This window comes from Anopheles cruzii, chromosome 2 (genome assembly GCF_943734635.1).
Source record: "Anopheles cruzii chromosome 2, idAnoCruzAS_RS32_06, whole genome shotgun sequence".
Taxonomy (NCBI): Eukaryota; Metazoa; Arthropoda; class Insecta; order Diptera; family Culicidae; genus Anopheles; species Anopheles cruzii.
In genome coordinates, this window is record NC_069144.1 from 30,134,449 (window position 1) to 30,151,864 (window position 17,416).

At 41.7% G+C, this 17,416-nt stretch overlaps 1 protein-coding gene across 4 annotated transcripts; it reads right to left on the bottom strand.

The window, feature by feature from the left end:
- Positions 1–496: 496 nt before the first annotated feature.
- LOC128269077 (myc box-dependent-interacting protein 1) lies at positions 497–16,565 on the bottom strand. 4 transcript variants are annotated; one of them, XM_053006428.1, is made up of 11 exons: positions 16,471–16,565; positions 15,089–15,279; positions 5,948–6,083; positions 5,660–5,850; positions 5,480–5,584; positions 5,128–5,380; positions 4,673–4,768; positions 3,475–3,738; positions 1,539–1,681; positions 1,391–1,467; positions 497–1,297 (listed from the first exon to the last, which is right to left on the bottom strand). In XM_053006428.1, the coding sequence occupies exons 2-11, from the start codon at positions 15,155–15,157 to the stop codon at positions 1,291–1,293; spliced, it is 1,341 nt and encodes a 446-aa protein (XP_052862388.1). In that variant the 5' UTR covers positions 15,158–15,279; positions 16,471–16,565; the 3' UTR covers positions 497–1,290. The 4 variants fall into 4 exon arrangements, with proteins under 4 accessions (XP_052862388.1, XP_052862390.1, XP_052862389.1 ...); XM_053006430.1 differs by lacking the exon at positions 3,475–3,738; XM_053006429.1 differs by having other exon boundaries at positions 497–1,486; positions 1,537–1,681.
- Between the last annotated feature and the right edge of the window lie 851 nt (positions 16,566–17,416).

The window sequence follows — 17,416 nt, forward strand, 5'->3', positions numbered from 1 at the left end:
TACAACCTTTTTTTTCCACTGCGTGTGTTCCACGGTTGCGAGATTGGCTTAGAGTGAATAGTTGAATTGATGGATTAGTTAAAAATGTACCATAAAACTTATCCCCAAGTTATTTCATATTAATAACAGGCAACCTAAAAGTAAGACTCAAGCCGCTCCTTGAGAGAAAAAAACAATCTACTTTGGGGTACACCGAGAAGTCTAGACACAGACATCTTGTGCTGCAGTAAATTCACCAATTGCTCCTGTGGAACCGATGCATATGGTTTAATGTCCTCACTTTTATGTGTCAGTATAACGTCCAACGTGCGTGAAATTCAGTTGAGCAGCAAACAATTCTCCGAAAACCACAACAACTTCTTCTTGTCCGCCTACAACCACCGAACGGTCTTGGCGCGCACCAAAGCCAATGTTAATCTCTGTTGTACTCTGTAACGGTGATGTTTTTTTACGGGGGGCCCGCGCCAACGGGGGCAAAAATAACTAGTCGAATAAAAGCTTTCCGTTGGTATCGTTTTTTTTAATTTTTTATTAGTTTCCATAGTTTTAGTATTGAATTATGGTATTTGGCCTTCTACACAGTTATAAATATAAAAACAAAAGCACTAAGACATTTTCAAGTATGCAAGAACTAGTAAGTAGCGCTCGTAATTGGTTGAGTGAAACGTTTTTCGAGAAGTTATTGTATGCCGCTTCGAGTAGGTTTTACTCTGTTAACAGATGCAACTCAACATTCATCATGATAAGATAATATATATAACAGATAAGAAAACATAAATAAACACGATAATAACAGTTTAGCAAAACAAAAAAAAATGGGTAATTCGTTATGTTTTTCTTTTCATTTCGCGATTGGACACATTTGCTCTTCTATTAAAAAGGCACACAATATTCATTAGTTTGCATCGTTATGCAGTAGATCCTCAATGATCGACATGAGATGGTGTTTTGTACCCATCTAAGGGCTTTTTATAAGATCGCACATTTTTAACGTTTTGTTCGATGATACCATATTGTGAAGCAACAGTTGTTTTCATGCGTGTCGCCATCGTACTTTTCCAGCCATGGCTCTGGTATTAGGGGTTTGTTTTTTAGTTTCCCCTTTTCATTTCGTTTTGTAAAACTAACACAAAATGGTATGCAGTGAACAAAATATGAACGCACTGTAAACGCAATAAATGACACTTTTTCCTCATTTCCAATTACACCAACAACTAGAATTTTTCGTTTTCATATGAGGCTCTTTCATTTAAAAAAAGCAATGCTTTAACGTCCATGTTCACCGATAGTTCACTCTCTGCAAGTGGTAAATTGGAAGTCAGTATGTCGGTATTTTCATGCCATTCGTGGCCACCTCGTACAAATGCCACAGGAATCCATCGTTCCTTACAGTGGTCTGGTAAAGTTCGCAGGGAACATGCCCTTTTCGTTTGTGCCTGCTTTCGTGCCCATCAACCAGCCTTCTTCCTGCAAATACCAAAAATACGTAATGAGGCGCACATTAGCGGTGTAGACGAAACGAACGAAGTGAAACGTACCTGATCTTCGGGGTCTTCGTACTCAACCACATCGATAGTGTCACCCACTTCGAAGCTTAGCTCATCGACGTCCTCTCGAACATATTTGTAGGTGGCTTTCACGCGATACAAAACACCTGGTGGCAAGTCGGCAGTCGTTGTACCTGCAAGTAAAATTCCGAGTTCAATTAGAATTGTTATTGGAGCCGTAGTGGAGCCGCATAACAATAAATTCTTGCACAAGAAAATGAAGTAAAATATCAACTACTAAGAATGTAGCATTGTTAAATTACGTTTCTAATCACGGACACAGCCGGCTGTATCTTTTGCGTTGATAACACATTTTCATTATCTATGATTCTATGATTGATCTATGATCTTCATTATCTAAGATTTCATTAGCCATTAGGCATACAGATTTAGTTACGATGGTACACATGAGATCTACTGCAAACCAAAGAAAAAATAAACAATAATCGTACTCCAATCATCGCAATCATCTTGAGGAATTTATAAATCATCATCGAGCTTAACAATCGGACTAGCGAAAAAAAAATCAGACCTAGCTAAAGCAATGCCAGAAAACCCGTATTTCTAATATACCCTTAATAACTCGTACTACAAATCACCGAAGACAAAACAGATGAACGGTAAAATTTTCCTATCCATTGATTGTTAAGAATAATGTAATATGATTTGATGGGCCGCAGAGACTCGAGACCGTAACAAAACACAATTGCAGCAGAAGGTCAAAGTTACACAAACTGAAAGAAACGCAAACCCGAAACAAACCAAAAAGGAAAGCAATCTGTGCCGGAAGCGGAAGGACCTTTACACAAAATGGCCGGCAAAACAATAAAAATGCTACCAAATGAAACACGAGCGCATACTCATCATCACCCACTTACCGGCCGGAATGTCATATAGAATGTCCAGCTTTCTGTTATTGTTCAGATTAGAGTAGTATACTTGATGCTGCTGTGTGTTTGCAGTCAGCGAGGATCGACATGAATTGTTACTGTTGTTATTCAGATTATTGAGATTGATGCTAGTTGCATGATGATGATGCGAGTTGGGTGTTGTGTTGCATGGGCTGTGGTGAGTGGTTTGCAGGCTTGGATTGGAAGAACCGTGAGCATCTCGGGATGCGGCATCATCCGGGATAGTGGTGTAGAGTGTTGTTGAAGTGGCGATACTCCTGACCGTTGCTGCTGGCACCGACGAAACTACGGCTAGTTGTACCCTTTTTTGCTGAGTCTGTGAACCGCTGTTGATCCGCATTATTCCAGCAGCTTGTGACGGTGGATTAGACGAATGGCCAATAGCTGATGATATTGTTGGGTGACGGTGGGTACACAGTAAATGTGTGTAAATGAATGGAAGGTAATGAATGTATTAATGGTACAGGTATTTGAAGATTAAAATTGGGTTGCCAACGGGAATAGCGGCTTGTAGATGTGACTGAAAGAATTAGCCAAGCTCCATTGGTACCATGCACATCACACGTTGACTCAGTCACATTTGCAGAATGCAGACATGTTAATGGGAAAGAAGGTCAGTAAATCGTGGAAAATGACGTGATGGAAGGGAAATGAGTAATGGAACCGTGTAGGAGGTCTAAGAAAGCATGAAACAAATGGTTTGCAACAAAAAGAAAATGATATGATAGCTTACTAGCGCAAGAGATTAAATACATAATTATTACTTGTTTGCGAAACAGCTGCGCCTGTAGCAGTGGGCGTTGTAGCAGGGGGATCAACAGGTGTGGCAACATGGGTAGCATCGGCAGACACTTTAGAAGCATCACTTTTGGTCGCATCAGTTACTATCGACTCGACGGCTGCTTCACTAGGCTTAGCGGTTGCGGTGGAGGAGTCTTGCGACATCGCCACGGTGATGGATTGCCTCGATTCCGGGTGATGCGAATTAGTATGCGATTGATGGGGATGAATCGTACCGTTTGTAACGAAAGTTTGCTGTGTGCTGACAAGGTTCTCTTGCACCGCTGGTTGTCCGTTTTCCTTTACAGCAGACGCTGCCATTCCGTGCTCAATCTCCGCGGTACTCTTTGTCTCAAACACTTCTCTAGCCGCACCATCATTGCTGATGGCCGCGATGGCAGCTTTTATCGTTTCCGTATTTTGATAGGAAACCTCGCCATCATCCTCGGGCAATCGTAGCGTTGCTGAAGGTTCCGGTGTTTGTGCAACTTGAGAATTATCTATTGGGCACATTGGGCAGGTCGGTACGAAATGTATATGTTGAGCGCGATTGGCATCCACAAATTATTCCACACGCGTTCGCACAAATATACAGTTTGTGAAGGTGTTGCAAAAGTGTGAGTAACGGAGAGCGAGTAGGGAACATGTATAGAGAGAAACACAAAAAGAAAAAAAAACAATTTGTCACACATGCATGCTTTCTACTAAAAGGGGTTGTTACATTATCAAAGTCCAAAACGATGTGCTCGCACAACAGTTTGTAACAACGCGTTCTTGGACAACGGTTCAGACCGTGAGAAGATTTCAACTTCATTTGGATAGGAAAAGAAGCACATGGCCGGTGAGATGTATCAATGAAAAAGTTCTGTCCCTGGCGCATTGCAGCCAAATGTACCGAATGTACGCAAACAAATGATGACTTGAATCATGGGTGTGTAATAAACCTCGAAATAAACTTAATTTACCATTAATTTTGGAGCGTTTTTAGCAATACACATAAACATCTTGCTTTCCTTCGGAATATCAAACAGTATCATATATAATTATATAGAACTAGCATACTGCTAGCGGAACGTAAACGAACTACTTTGCCGAAAAGCATAACGATATAATGAATGGTTCGAAAACGGTAAAGTGCTGCTTTTCAAACAACAAACTTACAATTTTCGTGAACCATTTAAACAGTAACGCTTTTGCTCTGTGAGCAAAGAGGAATTGATGAGCCTATTGTGAATCGACTGCTAATGTCAAGCGTACTAACCCAAAAACAAAAAAAAAAGAAAAGAAGCAGCATGAATACATTCCCTATACCATGATGAGCTGTTGGAAGCAGATCAAGTGCCTTTTTTAGTACACATGAATGCCATGTAAACCACAAAAACAGTGTTCAAAACATTCTCCTCAGCGGTGCGACTAAATTGCTAATATACTCACGGCCATTAGTAATAGCTACACCATTCGTGTCGCTATTCACAATCGATAAATTGGTCTTCACTGGGGATTGCGCCGGACTTGACGGATTTGAGTTGGCTGAAAAAAAAGACACAAATAATAATACAGTCTTTCGTAATTCTAAGCGTTCTTTCGACAACTGTTGACCAAATACTCTGCAGTTCGATAAATATTTAAACTAAGTTAATAAGCCGGCAACTGTATAACCTACTTTCTTGCATCAATTTCTGCATATAACAACTGCTGGACATTGCAGTCAGATTACATGCCACTTGAATCGAACAGCAACTTACAAGAATGATCACAATGTGAGCTTTCTATGCTTCTCTCTGACACTTTTCAAAATATTTCTGTGTTTTTGGATGCGGCCCCTTTCACACGCCTTGCAACCAACGCTAATTGAACTAACATTGTCGAATGTGTTGTGTTTTACGTACCATTGATCTTCTTCAACGTGTAAGAACCGCGCTGCGATTCGGTGGCCAGCTTATCAACGATTGCTTCCAGCTCGGCATATACCTTGGATGTTTCACTGTGGAACTGTTGTTCGCAAGCAAACAGTGTTTGCAGGTTCGTAACCAAAAACAGTATTCTGGAGTCGAACAGTGCCGGCAGCTCGTCGTGCAACTCAGAGTTCAGAATTTCGTACGTGCTTTTCGCTTCCTCTAACTGTTCGCGCCCTTTTGTGACCTGCAGGTGTGTAATTTTAGTTAAATTTTTGTCACACTTCACATACACGCACGTTCCTCGCGGACGCATAACGCGGACGATTGTGTTGCAATGCCGTACCTTGATATCATCCTTCCGCTTCGCAGCGTTGGCCTGCAGACTCTGGAACGAGTGCCTCTGGCTGTCGTAATCCACTAGCTTGCGACCGCGCTTATCAATTTTTTTCTGCAGCAAAAGCAGTAAGATACAATTACAACGCCCGTGGCCAAGCACACCTTCACATCGGAAACGGACACTTACCTTCATTTCAGGAAACTGCAACGAATAGGTATCCAATTGCTTCAGAACCTGGTCCGCGAGCTTGTACGAAAAGTGCTGAAACTGAGTGTCAATTGCTTTGGTTTGCGCGTACAAGGGCTCTGATCCTGTCCACTGGCTCTCGTACACTTCGGCTACGGCCTCCATAAGGCTTTTCGATGCATTTTGGACGGCTGGTCGAAGGTGGTGAAAATAGGGCAAACATTACGAAAACGATCGCAGCTATTGGCACCGTTTATTGCATATTCATGCCAGCGAAGTGGTACGAACCTCGAATGCATCGAATGTAGTTGCTGAATTCTTTCTGCAGTCGTGTAGCGCAGGTATGTTGTCGGTTGAAATTTGTTAAATGCTCGTCGAAAATTTCATCAGCTGTTCGATCGACTTTACCGAGGTTTTGAAGAAGCTGCAGTACGGAGAAAGAAAATGATGTGTCAATAAATGAATACTAGCCAATAATCGATTGGTTTTCAAATTATATTTAAAAATTATCCACCAATTCAAACTTTTGAATGACTAAAAACATGCTATTTCCAATAACCTAGCACTTATACTTCTCTGTCAGTTTGCATAAGATTTTTTCATTGATTTTGAACCAAATTTAGTTGAACTTATGTGTAAAAACAACATACCGAAACTCTTTGATAATAATCAATCATAGTTTTATAAGAGAAAAATGTTTGACCCCTCATGATGTCACGAATTGTACCATGAAAATATAGTTTAAAGTATTGTACGAGTGGTGTAAAGTATTTCGAACAATATTTCAACTGGCTGAAGATGTTAGCAGAGCGGCTTTTGATTGATGAACTCAAGGAAAATTTCCAAGAAAGTTTTGAATTAGATGAAAAAGACCAAAAAAACACAATGTAATGGGAGATGTAATTGGCTAACGACATCGTAACAAAAAAACGCCATACCATTTGTGCGATTGCTGCTTGTTGCGGAATTTTGTTTATGTTTTCTTACTTTTTTCTATTGAAATGACAGTATTTATTGCATGGTGCAAAGCCTACCATTCCTTTAGTTTGTTTACTAGATCTTAAAGTGTCAAGTTTTTCTCACAATCTAAACCATCAAGTTTGAAATTGAAACCCTTCATACCGAGCGAAAACTTTTGACCCCCTGAGTATATCAGGTTTCTCCATAGACGAACAGGCTGCTGAAAACGCACACGGGCAACGAAACTAGGTGGAACGAACAGTTCAACGGCACAGACATCCATATATACTACAAAAACAAGTAGTGTGACCATGCCTGTGCGTGGAGTAAAACCACAACAACATCCTAGGCATTCTTGAACGAGAGGATTCAGGGTGTTGGAAATCACATTGGTTTTTTATAAATCTAACACGCAATGATTGAGAAAAAAATCAATGCCGTTGATAACAACCAGATTCATCTGGTGTGCGCCATATAAACGCGAACAGGTACGCACCGAAGAGAAAGTGCCACGATTCACCCCATCATGAGCATCGATGCTGGGGGCACCGACGAGGTGGAGCCTACCAATGAAATGTACAACCCGGAGCAGTGATTGGGACGGACACCTGTTTGGATGCACAACGATCTTAACATCGTTACACAGTGTTGGGTGTTTTGAAAGATTCTGTTGAAATGTTGTCTCAAACTGCCATTTCAGCATGCTGAGAAGTCTTGATCGAAGATAAACAAGAACCAGCCGTGAGGTGAGAGGAACCCTTTGGCCACACGGAGTTCCCCGCAAAGTTAAAGTTACGGTGGAAAACAGGTTTCGATTTTCGCTTTCGGCGATCGCACCGGCCGGTGTCAACATTTTTACGGAGAAAGCCAATTGGTGTGTGGTTCGGGAGAGAAATTAGATGCTAAAATGGGATGAAAGTCAATGCTCATCCTCTTCCTTGTGTCCGCTGGTGGCCGAGTGTATTCCGAGGCCTTTACAGACGTGCCTTCGTGACAGGATGCTTAGCATATAGTTAGCATAATGTACGAAGCACGGTATGTGCCTGACATACTATATATTTTTGTTCACACCGACGAGAACAGGTGCTAGATTCACCTAAACTATCGGTTCAGAACATGGACAAAGTGTATTAATTCTCAACTAATTTTCGCTCGTCTTTTGAGTAGTTCAACTTTTTTAAAGTACTTTCATCCTTGGCTTACATTTTCTCGTAACACGTGCCCCGACGATTTGTAACGTTCCGTTACAAAATAAGCGAATTTAAGGGACAAGATGCTAGCTTTCCTGTTCGTGACATGAACTGAGCGAAACCGTTAGAGCGGGGAGCGGGGACAGTCTAAGTGAAAGTTGTCGAGGAGTTTGTTGTGTGGTCCACGGTGTTTGGCACACGCATCGCCAATCTCCTTCACCGGCATCCTGAAGTATAAGGTGTTTTGAAATTGCAGCTAGTTCGAATAGAAGTGATCAACACTAGCCCAAAGTTTATCGATGAGTCTTTCGATATTTTTCATTTTTCGGGGTTTTCATCATATTTCAACAGTGGCCTCTGTGAGAAATGTTGTTCAAATACGAGGACAATTTTAGTCGCCCCACGAGTAGTTAGCGGAATACAGGCCAACACTACATGTCCTGGTAGCTATCGTGGTGCTCGGATTTTGTTATCACGAGTTGCACGAATCGAACCAATCCTGTCCGCCACTCTCGTTTTGGATGACCCAGTTCGTTTTAATTTTTTTCTGAAAATGTTATATAGGTGACACGAAATGTGAAAGCTTCGAAAAGCGATATTTGAAGCCAGCAACACCGTCTTGTGAACGCACGACCACCAGTGCGACGATCACAAGTGCATGTTGAATTCCTTTCCGAAACCCAAACACACATACAAACGGAAGAATTACGAAAATGCTATCTGCGCTGATCTGGGTGGGAGTTCTCACAGAGAGAGAGAGAAAAAAAACAAACAACTATAAGCTCAGTCGTTTAATTTAGGACGTGGGAGAACCTGAAGACTCGAGGAGTTCAAGTGACTTTGGAGCGAAGGCAAATGAACTGAACTGCAAGCGCGACCTTCACATAAATAAGAGTCGCGGGTTTGGTGCCATGAAAAAGCCCACCATCTATTGCTTGTGGCTGGGCTACAAACAAACGACACGCAGTAGGGCGAAAAAGGCACATACCAAGCAAAATTTAAAGAAATGTCGGAACTGAAGGGTACGACTGACGTGAATGTGGTGCAGGTCTTTATAAACAAGAAAATCCCGCATCGCAATTTAGTTTCATTTTATCAAAATCTTACAACGACGACGATTTTACAACCTATCTGAAAAGTCTATCCATTGGAATGCATTAAAACACTCAACCAACTGCCAACACTCAGAATATTTGAGATGGTTCAACAGATTTGGACAAACATGCTTTCCAATTCTGTTTATTTCCCATGTTTACACAAAATATTTCACAAGAGTTACACTTTAAAACATTAGGCAGTACATTTTTTTAATGAACAATATCATTTCTCGTCTATACGCTTAGTTGGAACCCCGCTCTAATAGCAACAAGTTTGATTACTCAATATAAGGTTAACCTTAAGAATTTGTTGCATTTTACTATAGATTAACAGCCTATAGCATGTGAAAATGGCATTCTTTATACATAAGCATCACAAACCGGTAAAGTGTAAACGAAAGCCCAACACTGGAATTGTGTTCGGCATTCTACTTAGAACGCTACAGTCGTTCGTTAGATGCTTTGCGCCTGTACAAACGATCCCAACCCCAACGAACCAGTTTTGTCAAGGTTAGGCAGTATACGGCATACCGAAGATCACGCAATTTGGAATCTGTTTTTTATAACATTTGAAAAGATCGCGAATATTCCTCCGCAACATCTGCATATTCGGCAATACGCGGAATCGTTCCGTGTGTGAGATTTTTAAACTGAGTTAGAGATAGTTTGGTTCTTATTACTTCATCACCATCCGATGCTTCAGGTATACAATACAATGATAGAATACTGTGATAATTACGTAAAATCGTTATCATGATCAGTTCTAGGTGAATAGCAGGTTCTACATTGTACGCCAGACACACAGGAAAGTTAGCATCGAGAGTCAAAAGTATTCAGATGATATTTGTTTAACGGTACGCGCCGTAGATCGAAGCCGTAGCAACGTCTCAGCAGAAGCAGCACTATTCGTTTGCATTTTATATCGGTTTCAGCTTGGGGCCTTTCGACCAGAAACTGACCGACTGCTAGTGGTGCAGTGCATTTGTATGGTGATGTTTTCTACCTCATATTTAAACACAGTACGAGCACTAAAACAGATGAAGCATCAAGGTGTGTGTCACGACAAGCTACAAAAGTTGGATTTGAGATCATGTGTGATACTTCGCAAATCAAGCGGTGACTAGAATATGTCCAAAAAGCCAGGGCGTTGTACACCTACTTTGATCGACTACGCGACCTGCAATAGTTATACAATTGTTGAGAATTTAAGTACAATTGTACAAGAAAGTAGAAGGCGAATCTACTAACGTTGCTTATGTTGTTGCTCTGCCGCTGTTGCTGTACAGTTCACCAAATATATTGGCACAAAGGTAGCTTTGTGGAAGTCTTAAGCATTCGAGTTGTTTACTCATGAAAATAATTATCAAATGTACGATCTTTTAGGTCACGATTCCACAACGACATTGGTGGCATGCGACACGGGTGAGAAAAGCAGTAAAAACCATCTAAGGCTTAGCGCAAAACGAGCCTTATCAACAACGGGCTGCACAGATATGAAACAAGTGATAATTATCTGTTCGTGATTTGCAAACTACTATCTCCAAGCTCTGCCCCGCTTCTAAAGTCCCGCACAAACACCGGACCGGACACTCACACAAATGCCGCAATGCCGCCGGATGACGTCAGGTCAGACACTAGATGGCACTTTACAACGAACGGCCAAATTGGAATCGGAATCGTTATGGCAGCATAGATCTGGGCGGTGTTTGTACTATCGATACAGCTTCTCTGATAAGCTATTTTAAATCTTTATACCTCCAATCGGTTTCGGATTCTTCGACACGGTGAACGTTGTTTGAACGAATGCCTATCTTTGACGAGCTGGAACATGACAGTCTCGTTTTCTTATCGAGTACTGTTTCCGTCAACGTGTTTACCATCAAGCAGCCTAAAACAGCGAATTTGTCTACAGCATGTTACGATTGAGATAACAAACACACGCCACGGAACAGCTTGTTTAAAAGTTGCTTAATCAACGTTCCCGAACGTAATGTAAACGTGAGCTTGGACATGGATACACTGCCGACTACTTGTACAATCCCTACATCTACATCAGGCGCATGCAGAATGTGCCTATATTGTATCCGTCCTGTACGCCATTACGTCATCCGAGCGTTTGGTTCCACACGCATTAAGCTGACACCCTCTATATTTGGTTACAGCAGGTATTTAAGCTAAACCAGAAATGTGCTGCAGAATTCTTAATGGCAGTTCTTCAGAGTCCCACGCTAAGACAATATATGGATGGCTTGAATAAAACCTGTACCTTCACCGAAACGCGGTGGACAACAATAGTGTCGAGCGTTTGGTTCCAGAATCGCCATCTATGGCGAAGCAGTAACCGCGGGATGTTTCGATGACTACTACACCTTGAATTCACTTCCTCTTAAAAAAACTACTAAATACATTTGCCATATTCCGATCCAGCTACAAATAATGCCGAACCAGCGGGCCGTTACCCGGTTCTGTAAAGCGGTAGCATCCTTGGTCCAGATGGAATGGGCCATGCTTGAACCATTTTCAAGACTGGGTTACGGCACAAGTGTGAAAAGTGAGATCGAGCGCTCATGCTGAACATGTTAATCATTCGGTTCAAGGGAGAAGAGTGCTAATTTGATCGTCTAGCACCGTCCTATTTTGCATAACTTCGATCGGAACGAACTTCTTGTCGGTTTTAAAGCATGTGGTGGTCTGAGAGCATCAGGTGGTGGTTTGAACGTTAGCTCTTAGTTGAATCAATGTGAATAATATCCAGCAATTGGAAATCCTTATCCACAAGAATGAGTAGCTCAACTTCTGCCATCTGCCTCTTCTGAGACGGCCTTCTTACTCTCACAGTGAGCAGCGAAAAGAATCGCCGCATACTGAAAACATAGCACTCACTGCCCCGTGCCGTAGGACGCACTCTGACAATCAAGTACACACATGCGGGTAGTTGAGCAGATAAAAATACATTCTAACGCCCATGTTGAGGTGACATTCGTGCTCGCCGCCATCGCTCAACATCAAAAGCCATTAGTGCCGGGGTTTCATTCACGCAATCGCACCCCAAAGCCGGGGCCGGTTCACCAACTAACGCACACAATTAATGCTGAAGATGCTCGGGAGCAACACAACACAAGTACGATGTATGAGACGCCGATATGAACGTGTAATTTGGGCGAAAGAAATATTTTAAAATAAAAATATAGAGGAAAAACCGGCAAACGCAAGCCCCCCCCCCGAAACGTGGCCGGCCAAAGAGACATTCGTCCAAAATTAGAACTGCAATTTACACACGCACACACAGAGTTTGGCTGGGAACGCTCTTTTTGCATTTACTTATTATTTTAAACTCGATTAAAGACACGGGAACCACGCTGTTTTGTGCCATGTGCGACGATCTTACAGGACCATCTCCTGGTTGCTGTAGTTTTTTTTTCTGCTTGTGAGACCTATTTTTAGCAAAAAATAAATTTTTCAGATTTTTCTTCATCTCGTTCAAATCGCACTGACTATACGACGACTTGTTCTTCAAGTCAGTGCTCGTCTAAGTGAAAATTGGGAGCCACATCATGCACGTCCAGTGTAATGCTGCTGACTGTGCTGCAAAGAGTTGTGTGTTTGATTCGTCACTCTGGCAGCCAGCAAACTTCTCTGAGCGAAACCAGGATGGCTAAATTTAAAAATCGAAACATAAATAATCAAACCATGTAAGAATATCCACACATCGCAGCAAAAATAATCAAACTCAGCGGGCCTTTTTGAACGCATTCACATTCCGAGTGTTTGGAATATTGTAATACATGTTTGTGGACGGTAACGAAGGCTAGAAAGATGTTAATAAATCATTCCGGATCAAATCTCTCGAATCCAGGTTGAATGTGGCGAAACTTTCCCAGTAAAGGATGAAGGTTTCGGGTTGAAAAGTATGCAACACATAGCAACAACCGGCAAACCGCAACCTATGAGCAACATGTGTCTCTTTTTGATTCGCATCGAAGAGAAGACCACGTTACCGAGTGTACGGTTTTCCGTCAGCAACGTACATTGCCGGCGAGACTGGATGACAAATGTAGAGGCAATGTCTACGATGATCTACGCGAAGCTGACAACTCCAAGGTTTCAACGAAAAGTCACGGCGGTCACGAGAACGTAACCACCAATACGAACGGCACAACGGCGATTTTACATAACACACGACTACTCTAACGTTCGACGTTTACCCCGGGATATACTACGGCTGGCAAGCTCATGTGGGTCGTATTTTCGACCTGCGTAAGGTGCTCGACGCTTTCGCGGCAAATGCAGGTTTTTCACTGAAGGCTAGACTCGTGGACATGGTGTTAGATTGCATGGTTGACTATGTTTTCTTCAGGTCTGCCGGTTCGTAGCAACGACTAACCCTGGCTTGAATGTGGTGGGCACACTCCATTCGTGGTACTGTTTTCTGCAGATATGATATATTAAAACTAATTTTTTAGAACACTTTAGAGATCGGATTAATTGGCTCCAATACGATAAATGTTAGTGTCGCAAGCTATAAATTGATACAACATTTAAAGAGTTTCCACATTTTTATATCTTTGTCTTTTGTGGCTCTGTCTCTGTTTGCATTGTTACGGGTGGAATTGAAATTAACCTCTTTTCCGGCTTGACCTTGACGCACGAATTTGCAATCGATTTGATATACAAGAGAGTAATTATATGGACTATTTAGCTAATTTTCTTACAATGACTAGTGAGTGAACTAAGAAATATCGATTTTTCAACAGTGTAACAACCGACTACTTATAAATCCAGTTTGGGGTGCACTGTGGTTGCATTAATGCAAGTTGGCACGTAAACTAAAACGTGGGCGAGAATCCATAATTGTACGTCGCTAACGTCGTAGTTGCTGCTAGTGACAATGCTATGAATCCTTATTGATTACTTTATCATTCTATCTGTTAACTCTGTTCTTCTACATATAAAAGGCGATCCCGTATATTTCGTACCGCACATGGTTTCAGCATGGTTGAAAGCAAAATATACGTTCATTAGAATCCACATGTTCACTAGTGGTGATGTTAATTTCATCGGCAAAATGTCCAAGAAAACAAAGTTTATTCCAGGATTATACGATTCTTCTTATTATCCGGCTACAACCACTGAGCGGTCTTGGCCTGCACCGGAGCTAATCTCTTTTGTTTTCTGTAACGGTTTGTGTTTTTTGGCCCCGCGCCAAACCCCTTCTCACGCCGGTATCGGGAATGAAACCCATGGCCAGCTGCGTGACAACCGGTCCCGTGATTTGAAACCCATGGCCAGCTGCTTGACAACGACGAGCAGACGAGCAGACGAGCATCAACGCTCTATTTCTATGTTCTAGCAACGAAATGTTTTACGATTGAAAAGCTTAATTTGCTAAAGGATATCAAGAAAGGGAATCTACTCGTAACTCGTTGGCTGTGTCAATCCCAACCGACATCATCAAGTTCAGTCGCTTTCAAATAGTCAAAAACTTTAGGTTTTTCGTCAATTAAAACAAGTACAGCTTTCGACTTTGACTTGACTTTGTGTGCTATGTTTGTTCGATTCAATATATGATTTGATTTTGAGTTGATGTCAGCTAAAGACACCATTAAAAAACACGCCCGAAACGACCAAGAACAAGGGCTGCGAACAGTAACTTTTGCTAACAACGTTAACAGCTAAAAGAACATTGTAGTGTTTCTTTATGCTGGGAGATTTACTAGAAAGTAAAGCTGAAGTAACATTGTCACGGTCGTGCACGAGTCACAACATCCGAACCCCAAACGTCACAACGAGCTGTTCTATTTTCGGATGTCCACTGTCGATCAGCCCTACACATCGCTCTAAGAAAACATCCGATCTCTTTACCAGTAGCGAATCTGGTCGGGTTTTGTGAGCAAACCCTAAGTGGAATCTAAGCGGCAACCTTAATATAGAAGCAACAAACCCAATAATTCTGCTAACCGCCAGTAGCCCGGCCTGTTGCACTACTAGCTGGTGCTATGATTGGATGCTCATACCGTCCTTCCTAAAAGCGATACGTTATAAGCGTACTATTGAAACTACGAATGATTAAGCTAGTACGGTTTCAAATTACACGCTTTTTATTACATGGTTATGCTCGAAAGTGAATAATTACCCTGCTTAAGTGATTTTTCAAGCTTGTCTCAACGACAAGGTACACTTACCTTTTCCTTAGCTCTCCCAGCATGCTTCTGGACAGACTTCGCGAGCAACATTCCTTTATTCTCGGCCATTGTTAAGCTTATGGACTTAAATTTTCAATTTTGTTTTTTTTTTTGCCAATAGAACAAAATTCGCTTAAATCATGCGCGGTTTTCAAACCTGCATTAACTGTCAATCACACTAACCACGATTCCTAAAACGATCACCGGATTGTTATCGATGGATGAGAATTACAACGTTAGGGGGTTTTGTATATTAATAGCACAATGGAAGCCACCATCAATATCAATAATATTTTCACTTATGTACTTTATACACCTTTTCTATAACTTTTTCACCCTATATTTGATACTATTTGACCTATTTGCATGATCTAACGGTGTTGGGCGGCGTGCATTTTGAAAAATAGTTGCGTAGAGGAACGAATGATTCCTGAACATTGTATGTCCTTCAAATTTGTCCACGTTGCCAAAGGACACACACGCACACACGTTGAAACCACATCAGTCAAACCGTATGGGCGAGGATCCGGCGAGCTCGATCTTTTCCCATTTTTTTGCACTTTAGAAAGCTTTTAAGAATGCGTTCGCGCCCATAAATACCCGAACTTTATAGCCGTGCTAAAATATTCAGAAGTGCTTGGTGTCGTCACTAACTTAACTGCACTAAACGATCTTGGCCTCGGATCCGCGTGGAACACAGTGGCACCTTATGAAACATCGGTAGGTCACCATCCATCGTTCAACTAATCACTCCACTCATTTTCGTAAATACTGCTGGACTCTTGTGTAACGTTCTTTCCCGCCTGTCGGTCAGATGATCACGGGTTCGAAGCCCGTTGCCAGACTTTTCCTGGCAAGCTACTTGAAGCCCAACGTCAAATAAACATTCTATGCTCGTCGTTGCTGGTAAATAACAACATTCAACACTAGCTTATCGAGTCTCTTGAATTCTGCAGCACACTCGGAGCAGGTGGCAGTGTTTTGCCCAAATGAGTTCGTGTGTGTGTGTGTGTACAACCACTGATTTTCACTACGTATACTTCCGAAACGCTGCACAAGCAGATATTCTTAAACGATTCCTTCTGTTTTGCTTCCTTCCCAATGCTAGAGTTACATTAATTTAGATATTATGTCAAGACGGAACAAAACGTCGTCAATAATTTACACGTCCACGCACACCTCTACCAAAACATCTACACCGCCACACCAATTAAGTAATCACCCTGCACATTATTGCAAAGAAAATGCGAAGTAAACATGGAGCAAGTTGTAGGTATTCACGCAACCTATGGTTTGCTTGTTGTCGCAGCAAGAACGCAACAGAAAAATACACTAGTCGGTCGAGAATGGGAAAAAAAAAACAACGTAGCAGCGCAACATACACTGAGAACACGGAGGTAAAGCCACAACAAAACAATAAAAAACCAGCACCACTGCCGAACGAACCACACGCTTGAATTTTTGAAAAGCAACTCGTGAGAAACAAAAGAGAAATCTCGCTATGGTTAGTTTCGGTTGAGAAAGGTAAGGTTCAAAAGTCAGGTTTGCATTCTTCTAGTTCTTCGTTTTAGAAATGCAAGATTTTGAAAAATAGTTAGAAAAAGTACAGACAGCATTCAATATAAACGCACTTCAGTATAAGAGAAGGTCAACACCGCTTAAGACTAGGATCGAAAACTCACAGTGAAGAGCTGAACGCCGGAATCGTTTCTTTAATTTCAATGTTTGTTACTATAGCATACGTTAGCTGTAATTTCCAATTTGAACTTCCATTGCACAGTTTATATAAGGTCCGGGCCGAACCTTGACCACTTAGTACGATAGAACGTAAACGATAGAGTGTAAACAGCAACCTAAGAAACAAATGTAGCTCGATAGCCCAAATTCTCTATAATTCAACACCAACAACAAACAGCAACCCTGTTCGGTGTGTCAAACACGCGCTGTCATTTTGTGGAGCTTAAGTTTTAAATGTACAGTTGAAACCTGCAGCAATCGTTATACAGTGGCATTCCTGGCGACGCAAGCTATTCTTTACGTTCTTAACGTGATTTTAGCGAACTAAGCTGCCTCGACAAGGTACGTCCGGAGTTTGGGTGGTCAAGGCGCGGCAACTGTTTCTTAAGTTTATGTTTCATGAAAATTCTTCAAAATGTTTACCCAGAGGAATTTGTGACATCCAAATATTTTGTTTCCCTCAAATGAAGGAACAGCTTTGCGTGGCGTGGGTCAAACAATCCCACCCGTAAAACTCAATGTTACTGTAAGCAACAGAGATGAAAAATGTGTCGGTTGCAGTTGACGGTTGTAATTGCCGAATATGAAGAT